The sequence below is a fragment of the Aulonocara sp. 'chitande type north' Nkhata Bay genome, linkage group LG7 (genome assembly GCF_057382095.1).
Source record: "Aulonocara sp. 'chitande type north' Nkhata Bay isolate Kocher_YH1m ecotype deep benthic linkage group LG7, A_spYH_male_GT1.1, whole genome shotgun sequence".
Classification (NCBI taxonomy): Eukaryota; Metazoa; Chordata; class Actinopteri; order Cichliformes; family Cichlidae; genus Aulonocara; species Aulonocara sp. 'chitande type north' Nkhata Bay.
Genome location: NC_141350.1, coordinates 55,137,873 through 55,159,151, shown reverse-complemented (window position 1 = coordinate 55,159,151; position 21,279 = coordinate 55,137,873). Strand labels below are relative to the sequence as shown.

Here is a 21,279-nt window from a genome sequence, read left to right as displayed (position 1 = left end):
CAGTTACCTATAATTCCTACACACTGCAAACACTCGCTATATTCTCTCCAAGCTATACTGAAACTTGAAACGAAGAATGTTCTCCTTCAAAGTAAAAGTAAAGTAAGTAAATTAAAATATGTGCTGTGGCAATATTTTAACAACTACAGCAATCACAAAGAGGGTTTTTGGTGCAGTACTGTATACCTCTTTGCCACCAATTTCATGCTTCCAGCAACCTTCAGCATCCACCCATCAAATGGTTGCAGAATATACCCTTTTCCCCAATGACCAGCTGTTACCGACTGTTCTCCAGGCCTGCATGAATAAAACTTTTGCAACTCATTTCATAGAGACTTGGCATATAACTATAGACCAGTGACACTGTTTTAACAAAAACTAAAACAGTAAATTTACCTCCTATCTTTCTGCAGATACCGCCCGACTGCACCAGTCTGTTTCTCTGCATCTCACACTGATGCTAATCAATCAGCGATACAGATTCTTATTGATGGAGCATGAGTTACCATGGCAATGTGAACCACATTAGTAACCATGAAAACCCAGGGTTAAACCTGAACTTGTGTCTACATGTCAGCGTTTGAGTGACTCACAGCGGTGTTCCTGCTCTGCAGTAGAGGTTTGGTGTTCCTGAGCAGCAGCCTGTGATCTGGATCCATGATGTAAGGCTTTGCTTCTGTCTGGTCTTTTTTTCCCTCAGAGTCAGAGTCATAGAAGGCTTTATTCTCATCAAACTCAGCACCCTGAAACACAAGCATAGTACATCAAACTAATGCACAAAACTATTTTAATAAAAATAACCCTCTAACAAAATTACAATTAATGATTTTTATTGGATTCTTGTGAACTAAAAATGCCCAGCCCTCAAGCTGAAGGAACACTGCCTTTTAAGTCTTGTTGGAGTGCTTGGTTGGTGAGATGCATCTATAAACTGTACATGTCCAATTAATTCATAAGTAAGACTGTCATAAAAAATGAAGCACAAACATGTGGACTGTACTATTTGTCAGATAACTCCATTAAACCGTGTGTTTTAATGCTCTAAATTTATGCTTTTTAACCTGGATGTTTATAGAGACTGACTCTCTTTCGGAGCTGGTGTTAAGTGGCTATTCCAGGAACTGCCATTTTTGGCACGGACCACTTTGACAGATGTGCTGACACAGGCAGCTGTGGCCAACTGTCTGCTAGGCCTCACTTCCTCTAATTTAAGTCACTGAACTGGTGATCTCGAGTGCATTTAAGCTCATGGTTCACTTTGGAGAATGCTTAAAAAGGCAATAGCTATCAAGTAATGTGGTTTGGTGTGAAGTACAAGGAGAGTTATTAGTCTGTTTGATAGCACTAAATAGCCTGTGCCCGTGTGATGCACCCATGCAGTTTATAGATGCAGTGTGCTAACCAAGCTTCTTAGCATAATCCAACCCTGTTGTCTTAATATGGTAACTTCTGTCTCCAAAAACATAACAGCAGTCAACTGTTTCACAAATGTGCAGTCCAAAAAAAATCAACAGGTGGCGTCACACTGGCTTTGCACATCTTTTACATACAGTCTATGTAACTGGTACTTTACAAATGTGAATCACTATTGCTTTTTGGCCCATGAAACCCTTACCTCCGTCCAGGGACTGGTGAACTGTGTCCTGGCATAGCGGGTCAGCATAGAGATGATGACCACCTGGCCCCACTCCTCCACATCCACCAGCAGATTACACAGTTTTCTGTAGTTCTTGTGGATCAGATCGATGCGATCTGGGCACACCTCCTCAAAGGCCATGACCACACTCCCAGCCACCAGCTATAGAAAGGATCAAAATTAAAACAAAGAACAGAGAGAAGCAAACTCGTGAGGAAAATGCCCCCCCCCATTTATTTCACTCCACTGTTAACATGTGAGTTAATGAGGGTTGTATAGATTAGTTAAGCAAATTGGCTAAGCTGCAATATACACAAACTCTAGAGAAATAAAACACTGGTTAACAGACGTGACCCTGGATGCAAAGTATTATAATTGCACTTTCAAAAAAGCAATGGCAATTTACAGCTTTGATTAAAATACACAGTTCATCCTGTAAGCAGTTAGTTGATAATTGAAAGTAAATTGTTTGCACTTAAAAACATAAGTTTTCTACTGCTTTGTGTTTGAGAGAAGCCCATCAGTCAGAGTGTTTTTCTCAAGCATAAGTGTTCAGTTCATGTGGAAAGCAAGCCAAGGAGGAAGCAGCAGCTGAGAGATCCAATAATCAACTATGCTTTATTGGTAAAGGGAAAAAACCCATTTGACTGTTGCTCACCTCCCACTCCCACCCACACCATCACCCAACTGCCTGCTGCCTCGCTGACTGACTGCAAGGCTGAGTGAGTGACACGGCAGTGTATTAATATGCAAACAGCATTATCGCAGGCAGGTGAAGATGAAGAGAAAGGGAGCAGAATTCAGTCTTCCCAATTAAAGCCTTCTGGCCCCTGGTGGCCCTGTGGGAACCCAGAGCATTTACCCATCAGCACTGTCATGAGCCTGCATTGATTGCGTGAGTGTGAGAGATGTGCATGTGCATAGCTGCCGTCTGTAGATTCCCACAGAAATCACACACAAACAAGTATGTTTTACTATACTGCAGTGCTGTATATATAGTTATATTTCATGATATGCACAGGAATTTTATGTATATTCAAGGAATGACACGGCGCTCCGGACAGTGATTAATGTACTAAGGCCAATAGTAACACACACAGACACATGCATAATTCTAACTTTCATTTTTCCTGTCTTGATTATTCCAACTCATTTTTCATGTGCATTTCTCAGTCCTCCTTTGCATGTCTTCAAATAACCCAGAATGCAGCAGTTAGGCTGCCAACAAAAAACAACACATACTCCTGTCACCCCTATTACTGCTTCACTTGCTTCAGTGAAATTGAGAATTTTAAAATGTTATTATTTACATCAGTGTATCCAGAAAGTATTCGCAGCACTGTGTAGAATTATAAGGTGAAAAATGAATTTAATCAATTTTGGAAAAAAGGCTGAAACATGATCAAATGTGGAATAAGTGACGCACTTCTAATACTTTGCGGATACACTGTACAAAGTTCTATAATGCCAGGCTCCTGTATATATAGCAAAACTGTTGACAAGTCTTTCCAGTAGTCAGCCTGTTCAATCATCAGGTCCACACTCTGTTTTAAATACAGAGGCAACCACACCTTTGAGGTTGTACCGCTTAAACTTTCTGCCGTCATCAGCCCACCGGGTTAACTGAATCTGGTCTTCAACAACTGCTGAAAACTAATTATTATACTTACTTTTAATTGTAGTTCACACAAAAATCAGTTTGAAAGTATAACCCTAAACCATGTTTCACTATATCCTATCATCATCATCATCATCATGAGTCTAAATGGAACTTTAAGAAAAAATAATTAGTTAAAGCCACAAAAATTGAATCATCACACCTCTATCCAATCATTTCAGAATTTAAAAAGAATTTAAAGCACTTGTACAACCACTGTAATATATAGAAAGACGTTCCAATGAAAACTATTCATAGAGTCTGACCGGTAGCATAAATCTTTCCAGCAACCTTCATTTAAGCATCAGTGTCAATAACATTTTACAGCAGACTAACTTAGTCAAAGCATTTAGTAAAACATGGATTTTTAAGTATGTCGTGTGTATTTTTGTCTTCTTCTGACCCTCTCCTGTCTCTGAGGCTATTAAAAGCAACACTCCTTAGCACGTGCATCCTGCAGCAAGGCTTTGTGCATTCTCTACCAACTTCCCCCATTAGACACAGCTCCAAGGTAAACTACATGCACCATCAACAAAACTGACACCCCACTCTATGGAGTTCATACACCTCCTCCCCGTCCCCTACCTCGGCCATATTATCTACCCTGCATGACAAGCCGGTAATGGAAAAATCACACTAAGCAAATGGTTCTTCTAATAACAATAAATTTCCTATAAAATTATGAAGGGCTCAAACCGTTTCCTTGCATCTATTTTGCTATGAATTCTAATTAGGGTGCCAGGAAGGCAGAGTGCTGGGTCATCACGTCAGAGACAACGCGCGCCTTTTTGATTGATGGCCCGGTGTGGGGTCGGCCTATCCTCCCTCTGCTTACTCTCTTCTTTCTCCCTCCCTCCCTCTCTCCTTTTTCTCTTAAATTAATGGGCATCTCACCTAGCCCCTAATCATAGTACCCCCACTGCCACTCCCCCCAACTGCTCCTCCTTTCTCTTCTCATTTCAATTTTGCAGAAGGTGCATGGGGGAGAGGGGGGGAGAGGACGGGAGAGATCGATCATTTATCTTGTAATGGCTGGATAATAGATCCATCACGGTAAAACAGCTGCACAAACTCCTGTGTTGTCTCTGTCATCAGGCCTTCCCATTTTCTCTTTAAACCATCCTGCCTATAAGCAGCCCCCCCACCCACCACCACATGTGTCACAGCCATTTAACCAAAGAGGCACATCTGTAAAGGTAAATGTCAGCAGGCCTGGACAACGCCATAGCCTGAATGATAACCAAATGCTTCCATCTCCCACTAACACCATTGTAATACCAGTTCAACAGCTTTAAGCCACACAGCTAACTTAGTATGAAGAAAAACTGTGCAACAAATTGAAATCTGACTGAAAAGCTGCCAGAAAAACGTAAGGTTCCAATAGAGTTGTTGTTAAAAACTGAAATTTCGATAGCTTTATAAATACAAAATATGTTTTTCGTTATGTAAAACCAGATCCGTAACCCTGCTGTACATGCTGACTCGTCTACATTAAACATTAGCACACCTAAATGTCTAGGCATGAATGCATATGGATACCCTTTATAGTCAAGTCTCATTAAATTATTTATAAGCACATCTAATAACAACTGGCATTGATCAAAGTGTGATACAGCGTTAAAAAACATCCACAAAAACCCCCATCAAAACTCGATCTGATTTACAGGCAAAGGAATTAAAATGAGTTTTCAACCAGGTCTTTAAAAACAGTCTTTGTTGGTGAATGGGGTTTACCGGGGGTTAGGAACAGCTATTCGAAAGGCTCAGTCTCCTCTATGTTTCACCCTGGACAACAAGACAAATAACCCAAGGACATCTCCTTAGCAAACTTCCCTGATCTCGTGGGAACGTGCGAAATTAAAAGAGGTAATAGTGACCTTTCCAGTCACCTTGTGACAAACACAGTTTGGGGAATTGGCCTCTTTTCTAAACTGCAATTTTTAACTTATAGCAGGAGAAGATGGATTTTTGACAAATTCATGTGATATTCAACCAATGTTCATATATCCAAGCCAGAACTAGTTATGACTAGTCATAAGCAATGACATTCTGATATTTTTATTAAAATAAAAAAATGATACAAAATGCAAAAATTACATACAGAGGATGGCGATCTGGCCTGTGTTATTTTTACGAATTAGATATGTAATCTTTAGTCATTTACAACCGCTCCAAATGCCTTTTCTTTTTCTCCAATATTATAAGCAACATTATCGAGAGGCTAGCCTGGAAAATTAGCATTTCATGTCTGCAAACATCAACAGATGTGATTTTGATGAAGAAAATCAAACCAGCAAAAGCTGAGATAAATCAACTCAGTCTCTAGTAGACAAGCAAAATAGTCCAGATTTCTAATGCTGAGAGCTAATGCTGTCTGTAATTTGAAATTTGGACATATACAGTTAATTTTTGGCAAAACTGTATGAAAATAGTGTTCAAGTGTTAACATACCTGTTAAAACTGTTCCCTTTTATTTAAACTGCAGTCTTGTTTTCACTTTTAGATTTCAGCAGGGATGAAGATCATAGATCGGCACATTTGTTTGTTTGGACCACACGTATTTTGTGAGATATTCGCCTTTGTAAACTTAAGGCAGTCATAATGTGAGATATTTTCTTAATATGAGACAAGGATTAAAAAATACTTTGCCACCCCAAAGTAAGTACGACCGCTGAGTTCATAACAGAACCTACATAACAAATATTCACAATCGCAATCAATCCAGCTGATACATAACAACTGATGTCATCATCAGGGTTTTTATTTCACACTTACAAAGATCCTAGAAAGTTTTTGAAGGCAGCACAAAACAGCCATCCAGCTAGTACACTAACACTTGAATGTAGTAGCAGGAGTAATCCTTTCCATTACATATAATATAACAAGAACCTCTGATGGCACCGATTCAGCTCTGGACATTATTGTGGGACTTGTAAATTCTACATGGCATCGTCGAATGCATCGCCTCACTTGAAAGCTATTCAGCATCCACTGCATTTAGGTTTTTCACCATTCATCACCGACTGATGTGCTTGTGCGTCTGTGTGATGATAGTGCCCTCTCTCTCTGTCCCCTGCCTCACAATGTGGGCTCCAACAGGGAGAAGTCATCTGTCTTCGTTAGCGTCTGGGGCTAAATATGCTATGCATCTGGTACTGGGCTTCCACTCCCCCCCCCATTCCCGTTTGGCCTAAGCCGCTTTGCTTTGTTTATATAATGGTAGGCATACTGTATGAATACATAATTATAACAAACTGTGCATGATTTGCACATGCAAACACAACGCACTGCATCCTCCAGCCAGTGTCTACATATTTGAAATTGGCATTTCAGCACCCTTAGTATTCACTGTGACCTCGTCAAATTAATGCGCTGCCTGCTGACTTCTAATGCACCTTCTGCATTGTGTCTGTGATTGGCCAAATTGCAGAATTTGAGAATCCAAGTCATTTACGGTCCATTTTGGGAGAAAATTTGAAAAAAAGAAGAAGCTGGCCTTTGAGAAAATTAAGCTGACACTAGCATCAGTGCGAAAATTCCTTCCAAATGGACACTTAACAAGGAGCATCTGAAGATGTGTGGGTTTAAGTGGGTGTTAACAAACCGTGGCATTGCCGAATGAGCTGTGGGATGGAGAGCTAAGAGAAGAATCACTTGACTGGGGCGCCCTCCAGTGGTCTTCGTTGTCAAACATGGGAGGTGTACTGTGAACCACTACGGTACTCTGTGTCTGCTTACCGTGCTTTTGTCTTTCAATAGTTTCTCGATCACTTCGATCAGCTGCTCCTTCTGATCTGGGTCGAGGCTGAGGACAAAAGACAAAGAGGTTGGAAACTAATTGTCAACTACAGAATGGCAATTATTCACATACAGACTAACAAATTAAATCATGTCCCTGCTGTGCGTTCAGAATACAAAGATGTCTGTGCGTGTTTAACCAAAGCCACTCCCTGCATCAATCCGTCACTGCTTCACTTTAGACTACTGTAAAACATCATCATTGACCATATTTTTAACCTGTAAAACACTCTAGGTTACACTGCTGGTATGTTAGCAGACAGGAGAGTAGCTGCTTTTGATTAACAGAGACCAGTTAGATCAGCACGAAACATTTTCATAACCAATTAAATCCAGTAGCCCGAAACTACTACTAATCCAGAGCTTGATACAGGCCCTCAGTTTATCCTCTGTCTGAAACAAGCTGTTTTAGCCCCTCCCCTTTTAAGGCAACCCTACCTCCTAAAACCGCTTACCTGTGATTGGCAGCTCTTCACAAGTTGCTGTGCTCACACAAACAGGTTGCATGCCATGTTTAATATGAGTAGTAGTATGTAGCCCTATATTCAGTTTTCATTCATTTTATTTAAAAAAAATCAATTAAAATACAAATTCCAAACTGAACATAAGATCGTTCTTTGTGAAACAGGCTTCCCCAAAGCCTACGAGTTGCATAAAATCAGGTAACAAACAGCAAATATATATACACAATTCCAAATGTACATTATCATACCAAAAAGAATCACTAAATATCCTACGATTGCCGTAGGAATCATAAAATAAAAACATTTTTAAAAATCCAATACATCTAGACAGTGGCACATGAAAACGATAGGATAAGCCTCACGTAGAGCAAAGTTTTGACTGATCCATGCCATACAGGCTTCAAAATCAAGTAGCAACGATTATTTTAGAGGTGTTTTTTGTTTGAAGACAGGCATTTTAAAAATGTGTTGAAGCTTTTTCCAAATGTATGGACTTCTACAGCTCACAGTAAACTTATTACCCCAAACTTATCACTTTGTAAGGGCGGTTTCTGTCTTCTATGTGTACACTGGAATAAACTCACAAAGCCTTTTGCCAAGTCTCTACAATATAGAACAGAACATAAGGAAAAGCATAAGAGGTCTACGGTATATAGAGCATGAAGGAATTTCAAGAATCTGACAGAAGCAGTGCAGATAAATAGCAAAACTGTGCCAGGTTTTCTAAAGAACCATCACTGATCATCAAACATGCACCTACTACTAAGATAAGAGAGCGATAAAAGCGGGGCAAAGCCCCTTATGCCAACATTGCCCAACCTTCACTGCATTTACTGCTCAGTTCACTGTTGAGGCAGTAAGACGAGCCAGTAAAACTTACAAGTCTTTACCATTGATGTCTTTACCTGTACAGCTTTTGGATCGCATGTGCTGAAGTCTTCCTCACATATGGGGACAGGTCAGCTGCAGCCTCCTTGATGGCCAGCATCATAATGGGGACAATAATGGGGACGCGGATACTGGACAAAACCCTCAGAGCACTAGCCCGGATGAACTGGTTTGGGTCCTGGCACAGAAACAAATTGTCAGCGAGACAGTGTGCCACAACAAAAACAGTGCCTCCCAGCACCAAGAGAAAAGCAGGGAGAAGTGAGACATTTATCATCCTCTGATCATCAACACATTCATCTATCCGCATCCAGAGAGACTGAATGTTACCTTAAGGGCCCGCTGGAATGTGCTAATAGACAGCAATGCCAAGTCCTGCTGCTTCTCTGCATACCTCACCAGGTACACGTACACAAGTTTCTTGAGCTGCGAAGAACAATGACATCAAAAACAGCAATAAAACGAAACGGCTATAAAAGAAAAACCACTGCAGCAGACATGAAACTAATCAAGCAAACCAGCTGTGTTGGAAAATTTAAGCAGGTTTGTGTGAGGACACACCGTTTTGCTTTTTTACAGACAAGAAGAGTACAAAATATAACACAATACAAAAATCGGCTTCCTTTACGTTGATTTTTCTAAGGGAAAAATTTGAGTTTATTATTTTAAAAGACTGGGGGTTGGCGGTTGGGGGCGGGTCGATGGAGGTGGAAAGCTTTCCTGTTTTAATTTCAAAACCTGCACTCTCAATAGAGAATGGTTTCAGACAGAGGAGCTGTATTATGTGTTTATATTTCCCTCCCGAGTCTTGTGCTTTGGCTCCCTCACCTATTCTTTGCTCACCGGAAAGCCTGAGATAATATTTGTTCTGGATTCTGACAGGTTTAACTAGAGGTCAAAGGTGCTTTGCCTGCTGATTCACATCAGCTATTCCGAGAGAGAATAGACGGAGCTAATTTTCTTCCTATGAGCCTGTTGGGTTGGAGACCATGAAACTGGGAGGAAAGGGTTATGAAAAATGATTTACCTAAGGAACTATTTTTAATTTATAACCTGATTTAAGCTGGAGGTCAGGTCTAAGGTTACATTTTAGGTACAAATCACCAAGCGCTTTAGCTGGTAATCAGCACCATGCTTTCTAATGCAACGAGTATTGACCTGTGGTTTCACAGCACAGTTCTCAATCATCATTGAGGCCATTACTGCTGAAAGTAATGGCATTACTCACTATAAAAAAAAGGAGACAAAACCCATCTGCCCTCAAGGATCGGGTTTGTGTGACCACAGAGCATGCAACGGACTTCGTTTTGAACTGCTAAATAGGCAATTACGTGCAGTACAGATGAAACTTGCTCCATCTCGTGTTATTTTATTTTGTCCCTGAATTTCAGTGTAAAATTCAGTAAATAAAACAAAGAGCACCAACATTAAACCACGAAACGCTATCAATAAACTGCATGTTCTTGTGCAGTTACGCTCACGCTCTAATTGTTGGGGCTCATGGGCAGCTCGAGATGACACGAAGTAGAAGGGATGACGGCGGGAGCGAAATAAGAGGCCATTTTTAGCACGACATACTGTAGCTGAGCAGAAACTGAGAAGAGAGAGAAAGCACAGACCAGGACCTCACACTACCTTAGCAGCTGGTGTGTATGAGGCAGGAGAGAGAAGATGTGACTCGGAGCTCTCTTCCCCCAATTACATCCACCCACCTGCTCCCATACCCCTGCCACGAGCTGGTTCGGCTGCATGCCTCGCACACAGCGCCTGGCCTGGCTGGACCCCCCTCCACACCGGCTTACATGCTGCCTCTCATGCTACCTGATTATTCTGCTTCTGCTAATCAATATTCACAGGCTCTGGGCATGGGAGCGCCTCTTGAGCTGCTGCTGCTTAATGTTCGGTCATTCACTGGAATAGGCGGTGGTTGAGTTTTTCCAAGGCTCGCAGGATTCAGTGGCATGTTGGCGCAAGCTCACAGCAGCTTTACAGAATATTTATGCTGTTGCTACTGCTGTACCAATTTATGGCTCAAAGTAGGGCTGAGAAATAATCTAATTTTAATTAGCTCTGCATAATAATGCTGCTGTTTTATCATACTTTGCGGTCTAAGACACAGAAGTCAGTGCAACTTTGTGAACTTGCTTGAAATGTAATACACCTAACAAAGAGGTGCATTTTCTTACAACTGAAGAGATGTATTAGGTATTTATTTCCATAACACAGACTGTATTCTTACACCGAGTCTATTTAACAATATTATCTCAATCTGCTGCGACCATTTCCCGTTTCCTTGCTTTGCTTTCTGTAGAAACACTAACTTTAAATGTTCAAGCACATGCATGCGTCTAAAGCAAGAAAAAGATTCTCAGTGGATCTAACTATTGTTCTGTAAGTTCCCCCTTTGGGCGTCATGCTTTGGGAAGTCACGTGCTGCGTTGCGTGAGAACGAAATGAATCATAACAGTGAACTGCATTAAAATAAATGAAGTAGTGCGCGTTATTTCTCAATCGTGTCATACCTCAATATTTTTACTCGCAACATTCTTCACCACAGCAGGAAACAACTCAGAGGCACTTTTGCCCTTGGCAATGAGCTGGAGAAAAAAAAAGAAGAAAGAAACAATTAAAAAAAAAAAAAATTATTACCAGCACAAAACAGCTCAGTTACTTAAAAGAAATGCTTTAGTGGATTCCTGTGATGCACTCACCCCGACAATTCTCTTCATGGCCTCCAGTTTGAGCGACTCCTTGTTGCTCTCCAACATCTCTTTAAGGTCTTCATTCCTGAGGACAGAAGACATCCTGGGTGTTATTGTAGTCAGTGGTTAGTTGCTTTACTTATGTCCGAATTATGATTCAGCGGGAAATCTAGGTTGCAACTTAAGCAGTAATCATCCGCCTAACAGTTTGTGCACCTCTAGAAAAACGTAACTACATGTTGGATCAACGCAGACTGGAATGTTACAGCCTCGGGTTAAGATCGTAAATGGTAAATGGACTGGTTCTTATATAGCACTTTTCTACTCTACCTGAGCACTCAAAGTGCTTTACAGATTCACTATTTAGAGAGCAGACAAGCACTTTGAGCAGCCAGGGATTGAACCACCAACCCTCCAATTAATAGATGAGCTGCTCTACCTGCTGAGCTAGAGGAGGAACACCCCTGGGGTTTCGGGTTATAAGTTTTTAGATTTGAAGATAACTCATGCTTGTACATAACATGGGCACAAATACAAAAGAATATGTAAATGGATGAGGTGTCTGCTCACAATGCAGCAACAATGGTGTCCTAAACAACAACACAACTGCATCATAACAATGATGCTACTCAGCAATCACATGATCACCACATTAATTCCTTGACTAATTCAACCAGGCAATGTTGCTCAAAAACAACCCACACAACAGGATGCTTGTTCCACAGAGATGCTGTGCAGGATGGAAAGCAAGCTGCAGACAAAAATAAGGAGTGCAGATATGTTCTGTTTTATTTTAGGTATATAATAACCTGGTGCTTATCCAAAATGATCAAAATTAATGACAAGATCAAATCTGCCAATATTTAGCAGTAGTGACTCAACAACATGGCGCTTGAGCTGCAATCCAGATGCATGACATTATTTATCACTGACACAGATGCATTGTGTTTATGAGCTTTGGGTCTGCCCATTGTGAGGAAGCGATGTCTTAAAAACATTAAGTGAATTTGAAAAACACAAACCTCCAAATTGAATTTAGGCAAAAACCTATTACAATTTGGTGATCTAAGGTCAAGGGTCAAGACTTTATCTCGAACTCAGGAATTTACATGCTAATTATTTCACACAAATCCCATATGGAAAAGATATATATAAATCTTACAAAGTTTGTATCTGTCTTGTGTGAATCTTGTATGAAAACAAATGAAAGAGTGAAAACAGATATAAGATCCCTTGAAAAATGATATAAATGAAACTTGTATGTTTTGGATACTTACTAAAACAATATATGAAAGTAATGAGAAAGTGGCCACTTTCATGAGTAAATCAAATAAGCCTTATATGATTCACTATATGAAGTTGGCCACATCGTATGCAAGTCTTTTATAAGTTTTTACTATTTCTTTTCCATATGGGATGTCTCATAGGATAAAATGAGCAATTATATTTTATATCCTAAAGCTCAAAAAGGTCAAACTTTAGTTTCTTAATCTGTAAACAAAAAAAATAGTTTTTGTAGGACAGCAACTAAATCTTTGAAACCTTAACAATATTTTATATAGAGCCTCAAAATGATTGAACTAAATTTGAAAAAAGCTCCACTGCATGTGAATCTGTAATATCTGATATTGTTTGGTATGACTTCAGTATCACTTTAGTCAGTTTACACCACTGAGAAGCAAACGTAACTAATGAAATTCCCAACAACCTTGATTTTACTTTATATCTTACTGTAATAGACAAATGGTGACACTGTTAAATGATATAAAAACTGTCAATTTACGCTGTTAACAAGCATTTCGTTAAAAACACTGACATGTCAGATCTGCTACCATGATATGTGAACTTGTCCAAACATTTAGATCAAACTTTAAACTGTCTTTAACTGCTCCCTTGTACAAAGTCCATGACATGCTGAACTCGCCTGTGTAACACCCAGGCATCAAACTCACCAACGCCTAGCAGTCTTTCCAAAGGTGAGAATGGGCAACTTTGGGAAGGAAGAACTCCCTTTTAACAGAAAGAAACCTCTGACAGCACCGAGCTCAGGGAGGGGAAGCCATCGGCCTAGTTCAGAGGTGACGGGAAAGAAAACAGCATCTACGCTTCTACAACTTTGGTCACAACTAGACCTGATCCTGTGACATTTTTTAGCATTCAGGAGTGAAAACAGCTTTACTTTTAATTCATTATAGGTTTTCAGTATTTTATTTAAATCCACTTTAAACATTGCCAAGTTAAAAAGACTGCACTCAAGTCAATGACTGTTGTTCATACTTTTTTTTTCATATGATAATCTTAATTCTAAAGGAATAATTTGTAATGGTAATCTGAAAATTCAGTTTCCATCCACAAATAGTCATCATTTTAAAAATTTGTTACCTGTATTAGTTACATCTAAAGATTTCAGTGTTATTTAAAGGAAAACGCATATATTTAGCTGTCAGATGTTACAAGAAAACAATGACCTGTGTTGTCTTACTACAGTACCCGGCTTTGTGTGAGTCCTTAGGGCTACTGTTGGTGTGTGTGAGTGACTGTTCTTCCTGACTGAGTTCAGGCTTCAGAGTAAGCTGTAAGTTCTCAGCAGACACCAACACTGTCCTCATGGCTCCTGCTGCCTCCGAGCGCAAAGAAGAGAAACCAGCGTCCATACCGCTGCAGTCCATTCAGTGGTGTCTGTGCGTGTGTGTTAGCTGTCTAAAGAACAGAGTCCACAAAACCACGGCTGACTGAATTTCCACGGACCAAAGAGAGCTGTGGTAATTACTTTCCTTCAGAGTGTACTCCCAAGTTCTCTTGGCTTTATTTACAGCTGTCTTCTTGTCCAGTTCATAACTGTCAAAGCTAGGAACTGTGGAAAAACAGCACAGGCTCCACTGCTTTGTCACTGTCATTCACCGGTACTCCCTTCCTCTTCTGTTGGGCAAAGGGGGAAAAAAAAGTCACAAGATGCCCCGTCAGCTCACTAATGGCAAGTCATCCTTATGCCTGAGGGTAATGACCACTTACTTGGCTAATTAGCCATTACTATATTAAACTGTTACTCCTCTATTCTGAAAAATGCTGACTTTCATATGGAAAGCTGTCTCACCTGGCTCCTGGTTGTGTATGTGACTCTGCCTCTGTGTGACTATGGTCACTTCCCTCTAGAGGAAAAAGGAGGGCCTTATCTCTGGTGGGTAAACACTGAGCTACTTTTCATCACCACCACTGCACAATAATCACTTTAAATTGGCACCACTTAGAGCACATGCGTCTGCCAAGTTTTACTGACAATGCCAACAGGACAGGCCGACATCAAAGATAACAGCACCGAGCTGAATGTCAGGAAATACTCCTGAAGATGTGAATGGTACAAAAGGGTTTTGAAGAGGGAGAAATGTGGACTTTATTCCGGAGTAGATGAGTAACATGAGGGCCTGACTGAGTAATGACTCGACTTTGAAATGTTTCGTAAGCAACATTGGCGCAAATTGGGAAAAGTTTTTGCTCTACACAGTATCACATTCATCACACGCAATATGACAGAGGATTATTTTGGCAGGTATATCCAAAGCTCCCTCTTCCAAAAGATTTTCTTGAGTAACATGATAGAAAGTAAAAAGGACAAGGACATAGCTACCATGTTGAAGTCCTGTTCTAAAGTCTCAAGGTGAGCATTTTCACTGTTGCCATCTTCTGTGTTTTGAAACAAGCCATGGATGAATCTGACTGAAATCACGCTCTCATTGGCTGGGGACTTCTGATTGACAGGTTGTTAGCCAGTGAGCATAATGTGGATAATTTCCACAGTCAACTTACTGCTGAATTTAGTAGAAACTACAATGAGTAACTGAGCCCATCGACAAATGTTTACAAAGTCAACCTTCCTACACTTTTATGGGACCAGACATCTTTTTGCAAACACAGGTATCACGACCACACGATGGTCACAAAAAGAATGCACAATTAAAGTGTGTGCTTGCTACACTTTAATCTAAATTGATCCTTTGCACCATCTATAGTAACCATTTAAATATACTCTGTTGCAGAACACAGACAGCAGGAGACCTAACGGCCAAAAAGTTATTCCCGTTATAGTTCTTTGTAATCCGCCGCCTGGGCACATGCTTGCTTGGTGCATTGTAATATAAATTCTCTGTGGACGAAATTCACAACACAGGGACCCAAGTGGACCCGTGAACATGAAAAGTATAAAACGGCAATCACTACTTGGCTGTCGGGTCACCAGCTGTATGTGTCCACAACAGAGTATAATCCAGGCTTCAGTGAGCACTAAGTACAATAGTACATATTTGCACATGAGCGGAACAAATCTGTGTTTGGTAGCGACAGAAATATCCAATTTTCTTTCCTTTTTAAAAAAAAAGCAAACAAAAAAAAACATAGCATCCAATTTTTTTCTGTTTACACTGAAAACCTAAACAACTCAAATAGTTAAAAAAAAAGAAAGAAGAAGAGCTGCATCACGTGTGGCTGATTATTAGCTTTTCAAATCTTTTTTCCCCATCACTGCTGAGATTGATTAGAATATAATACACCCATGGCAGTCTCCTAATGAATATTTATCACAAACAGGCCACATGTGTATCCATCTCATTTAATGCTGTGTTGTAATACGTGAACGCAAACACATTTTATTATGTAGTCTCTCCTTTTTGCAGAAATCTGAACACAGACCTTATGATGTGTATAGAAAATAACTTGTATAAAATTAGAAAATAAAATATTTTCATGGTGAAAATATTTCTTGGCACTCAATCATCATCAATTTAAACTAACATGGAAAAGAGTCTGAAGTGCCAGATCTTAAAAAAAAAAAAAAAAAAAAAAAGGTGGTTACTAAATGGGTGCCAAATTTTGCAGCATTTCCAGCATTTTTGAGCCATCATAACTTCGTAAGAACAGGAGCTCTTCCGGTGAAATTTTCAAACCTGTAAAGCACATTTAATCTGTCGTCAGCAGTTGTAACCAGTTCAATTACACACCCACACCAATGGTCCCATCCTAAAAGCAAAATCATGATTTTGTTTTGTTTTTGCTATGACCAAACTTTAGCATCAATATCATGTGACATAACATAGTTTATGTCAAAGGGGCTGAAAAATGCTGGCAAAATTTAAAAGCACTAAATTTCATTGCACCTCTATGTCCTTTAAGCGCTGCAACTCGGAAAATATTCATAATATGATGGTACCGTTTTCTACTGTGAGCTGAAGTTACTGGGAAGAATAAACAGCTGACCCTGAGGACATCAGATGTGAACTTTTTTCACATTTGGTTATTTTACGTGGAATCACCCTGAAGTTAAATCTACGATGCAAGGTTGTTAAAATATTATGATCCACATTATCAACAGGTTGGGAAAAGCAAGACTAGTCTACAATACTGGAACAGCAGTAATAAAAGAATAACTGTAAAAAAAAAAAAAATTGCAAGTGGGAATTATCAGCTGATTCAGGGATAAACTGGCAGCAGCAATACAAAAAAAAAAAAAAAAAAGAGTAGCAAGGCTAAATTTGCATGACTCCTGACTAGGGCTGGGCCATATTATACGGTAATACCGGTATAATGTTAGGCAACGATAGGAAAATGAAATATCGCGATAGAATGGGAGTAAAACGCGCATGCGCAGTGCCTTTGTTTTCATACGCACATGGCCCATTGTTGAGTGAAACAGATGATCCAGAATTGGTTTGTAAAAATGGTGCAACTTCCGTGATGTGGAACTGGTTTGGTGTTTGTCCGTCAGATACACAACAAAGCACATTTTTTTGCAGAACATGCAAGCGGCCGTTGTTATTGTCGTATTTGTCGGACTAAGATGCTCTTAAATCTGGGAGTAATCTGGGTCCTAAACTCCGTATGCTTCAGGTCAAACAACACTGCAGCATCACTAAGAGTTAAAAACTGTCTAAATTCTTTCATCTTTAATAAAACGATCAGCATTGCTGCTTTACCAGGTGTAACTATAAAGTTTAACTTCCAGGCATCCATGAAAACAAAAGTTATTACATTTAACGGAGTTAGAAGTTAGCAGGAAGCTAGCAGAAGTTAGCTCGCTAGTTTCGCTAGTTACCTAAGCATGATATTGCATGTTCTGACTGAGAGATTTCTGAAAAAAATCAAACGTACACCTCTGCTATCACTTGCAACATAAATGAAGACAGGAAACTAAACAGCAGTGACGTTTGTAGGGTTACTGAAGTTGGGCTAGCTGGTATATAATGATGTGCTACGTGATCGCTAGCGACACAGCTATGTTAGCATAACATAAACAGTGAAGCTGGAGGACGAACACTAACACTTTTCCACTTATAAAAGTTAACGTGAAGGTTCTTCATGGTTAGAGACAAATGCAATCGCATGGCAGGATGCTGTAAACGGACCAAACTTCAGTCAGGAGAACAACTGAGATAATCCATCCACAATACGAGGTTAGTCATTAATATACTGCAACAACATGGGAATAGAGCAGCTGCCAGAGAATTCAACATTAAGGAATCAATGGTACAGAAATGGAGGAAGCAAGAAGAATGAGTTTAATAAAGTTTGATTTATCTGACTGCTTTGTTTCGCTTAATGTGCCTTATAATCCCGTGCACCTTATGGTCCGAAAAATGCGTACTGCACACTGCAGTTTAATGTTGCAAAGCACCTCTTTTTAACTTCAGTGGATATTATACATGGTTATGCTCAGGACATGTCAGCCCATTTCTAGTGGAAATGCCTTTTGGTTAAACTTTCAGCAAGGAATTTGCATTTGTACTGTTACATTTTTATAAAGCTTTAATGTACATAAAAACCAGCTTCTTGTTTAAGTGAAAATAAATGGAAGGTTGTCTTTTTGCGCTAGTAATGTTGTGGAGTTGTATTTTGTCTCGCATCAATTATATCGTCGGTTATATCGTTATCGCAAATTTTCAAATATATATCGTGATAAATATTTTTGGCCATATCGCCCTGCTCTACTCCTGACTAATGCCAGTAGGCTGGAAATACCAAATAACCATTTAACATGCACAACCAGCCTCAAATACAAAATTCAATCTTCCAGCACTTCCCAAGATTAGGGAAGTGAAAATAGTATAATTCCATTTAAATCCATCGCTCCTTTTATTTTTTTGTGACTGCTTCCAACACAGAGAAATACAATAAGTCGATACAACCAAACTGCTCAGCCACAGTGAGACATCTCTTTGGTCTCAGATAATAAATTAGCCTTATGTTTCTATGATTTGTTGAACCCTAGCACAGAGCTCTCAAACAGAAACAAGCGCCCTTTAAACACTAGAACATATTAGAGCAAAGTTGCATCTCTCATCACGTGCAACACACATTCAGCAATTTTAACTAAACTTCCAAATTTGATCTAATTTTAAAAGGACTCTAAATATATCCTCAGCTATTAAAACATTAATGAACAAATATGCAATGTATTCTCCAAGCACAGACATGGTGAAGTTGACAAGCCTTGCGTGCAGCACTAATATGAGACACAGATAATGGCACTAGCACAAAATGCATTTTGGATTCACAGACTTGGTCATTGTGAATTGTGTCAGACAGACATACAAACAGAAGGATCATTCAAGCCCTTTCATATTCTTCTGGTCCCTCAGCTTGGCCCTGAGGTGGCCAAACACATGACCAAACCTCCCCCAACTGGGTAGATGATCATGTGAGACAGTGTTAAGGTTTATTTCAACTTAATAAGAAACATTTCAGAAAACCAAGATCTACAGTGATGAAAAGCAAAAGGATACATGAGGATGGTTCCTGCAGGAAACGCTTAAAATCAAATCAGAAGCTGAACTGTGACCCAAAACTTTTATGAATGTATAAAACTTACTAACAGACTGAGGCCTGAATTATGCTTTAGTAGGAAATTTACTAAAGCACAGTAGATGCAGTGTATGGTTAAGAGGGGTTTCCGGTTACGTCGCAGGGACATAGGCTTAATGCATAAGTCTAAATCAAGTTAGAGCTCCTCAGATTTTAAGTACTGCAGTCAAGTCTAGACCAGAGAATCTGGTACCCTGTGTATGTACCTTCAAACACAGACTGTTACACTAGAACAACTGAGATGCATAGTCACAGAATTTGCAAGAAATTTCCAAAGTCAAAAGATGATTAAACTGGTTATTGGCTGCCCTCTAGTGGTAGAATGCAGACATGGAACTTAAAATACATGAGCAACACAAGCTTATGAAGGCAACTTAATAGCATTTCTCCATTTGCTGGTCTTAGAAAGAAATGTACTGACTGTCAAATTCTGGGTCCAGTATTTATTTCCTTTTTTTGGTGGTATATTATGTTTTGCTAGTTATTGTGCAAAACAAAGAAATTCTCATGATAAAAAATACATTTTGAAACTTTTCATTTTATCATCATTCCATATTTGATCATTTACTTTCAGCACAGGTATAAATGCTTGCAAATGTATGGGGCACTTATGTGGGCTACATCATAGGCTCTAGATAGATTTACAGCAGAAGTATAAACTAAGCGTTATGCAGCACAAAACTGATGCAACAAAGATCAACGATATAAGTAAAACACCATCTTACTTGTTGACAAGTCAATAGGCCCAGTATGACATTTGAAAAACATTGGTTTAAAAAAAAAAGTAGCTAATACAGCAGTAAACTGAATTGTAGATAAAACATAGAAATATTCTCATACAGTTTTATAAAGGTTGAGACAGAAAGAGGTGAATAAAGTACAGACAAGAAATACAACAAACTTATCTTTCCAAGGATTCCTTTACTTGCTTAGAGCTGGATAACAGCAGCTTTAATGAGCATAAAAAAATGAAGTTTTCGACATTTTCTTTAAGCCTTTTGACCACTGTGTAATAGGGTCAGCGCAATCCACCTGCAGGAACAGGACTACACGTGTGTCCCAGCGCTTGTTCATTTACAGCCAGCAAATTCACAGCAGCTCTCATCTTAAAGTGCTTTAAACTGGTAAAAACTTTTGAAAGATTTGGAAGAGAACTCCAACGATCAGGTGTTCCACTATAACCACCCACTTTGCGACAGTGGGGAGGATTGCGTCCCTTTTAACAGTGAAGTGTGTAGCATCCGCTTAAAAACATGCAAGCACTTTCTGCTGTTTCACAATAAATACCGGTATCCGAAGATTCTGTGATGAAGCCACTGCAGTTGATATTTTATCAAGCTCTCCCTGTGCAGTGATTGCAATGACTGGAGCCTTACTGAACTAACTAACCCAAACAATCACAAAGCGGACAGAGATGAATACACAAAAGAGCCACCAAAATTCATAATCACAGTAAAATACAAAGTAATCAGGTGGAGATAGTAAAAAAAATGATCGCAAAAATGACAAAACGTGACAAAAAGTGTACACTACAATACGAAAAACAACCACGAGATGGAAAAAAAACAACAGCAAAAAACAGGCAATACAAGTACACCCTGAGCACACAGAAAGGTGCAAAGCAACTGGAAAAACCAACCAGAAAAAGGAAAACTCAGTGATCACAAACACGTCCAAGCCATGTCTTGCCATTTTATCGCTCAGCTTTGCTTACTGCAGAAGAGACAGGGGGCTGTCATTTGCCACCATTGCCCTGCCTGTGGATGCTACTGGCCTCTTTTCAAGACTACGAAACTGGAAGTTAGCCATATGGAGTTCAACAAAAACAACCCAACTGTGCCAAAAACAACCACCGTGACGAGAAACGGAACACACGCTGAGCTAGCTTACTTTTTAAAGTCGGCGCTGAACAGTCCGAAGGCAGCTCCGGTGCTCGAGGAGGTCGGGGTGCTTTCTTGACCCGCTTCCACCGCAGCCTCCGCTCCTCCTTGGTCGTTGTATGAGACTCCTGTCGACATGCTGAGCTTTAAGGCAAACGGCCGACAAAGAAAACTTACTCGCCTTTTCTTACGAGCTATGAAATGTTCATAAAGTTGGTGATAATGTTAACTTAATGTTGACGCTAAAGTTCCTGCAAAAACTTCTTTAATGTATCACCCAACTTTTTACACGCAGTAGCGGAAGTGTGAGTTGGACAAGTGAGCGTCACATGACAGGGATTCAGAGGCAGAGAGCTCATAGATCTATGGCAACTAGAAGAGACTCGGCCAAAAAATAGATGTTGCC

General features: G+C 39.7%; 1 protein-coding gene across 2 annotated transcripts in view; it reads right to left on the bottom strand.

Moving 5' to 3' along the window:
• Window positions 1–21,208, bottom strand: part of ap3b1a (adaptor related protein complex 3 subunit beta 1a) — a 60,016-nt gene extending 38,808 nt beyond the window's left edge. The window contains exons 1-8 of one of the 2 annotated variants that reach the window (XM_086301420.1): window positions 20,884–21,208; window positions 11,155–11,230; window positions 10,966–11,040; window positions 8,774–8,869; window positions 8,461–8,621; window positions 7,032–7,098; window positions 1,616–1,798; window positions 594–743 (exon numbers count right to left, since the gene is read on the bottom strand). In XM_086301420.1, coding sequence (XP_086157546.1) covers window positions 594–743; window positions 1,616–1,798; window positions 7,032–7,098; window positions 8,461–8,621; window positions 8,774–8,869; window positions 10,966–11,040; window positions 11,155–11,230; window positions 20,884–21,011 — 936 coding nt within the window. In that variant the 5' untranslated portion in view covers window positions 21,012–21,208. Of the gene's footprint in view, window positions 1–593; window positions 744–1,615; window positions 1,799–7,031; window positions 7,099–8,460; window positions 8,622–8,773; window positions 8,870–10,965; window positions 11,041–11,154; window positions 11,231–13,635; window positions 14,232–20,883 lie in introns of those variants that run through there. The other variant, XM_086301419.1, reaches the window with a different exon arrangement.
• Window positions 21,209–21,279: the final 71 nt, after the last annotated feature.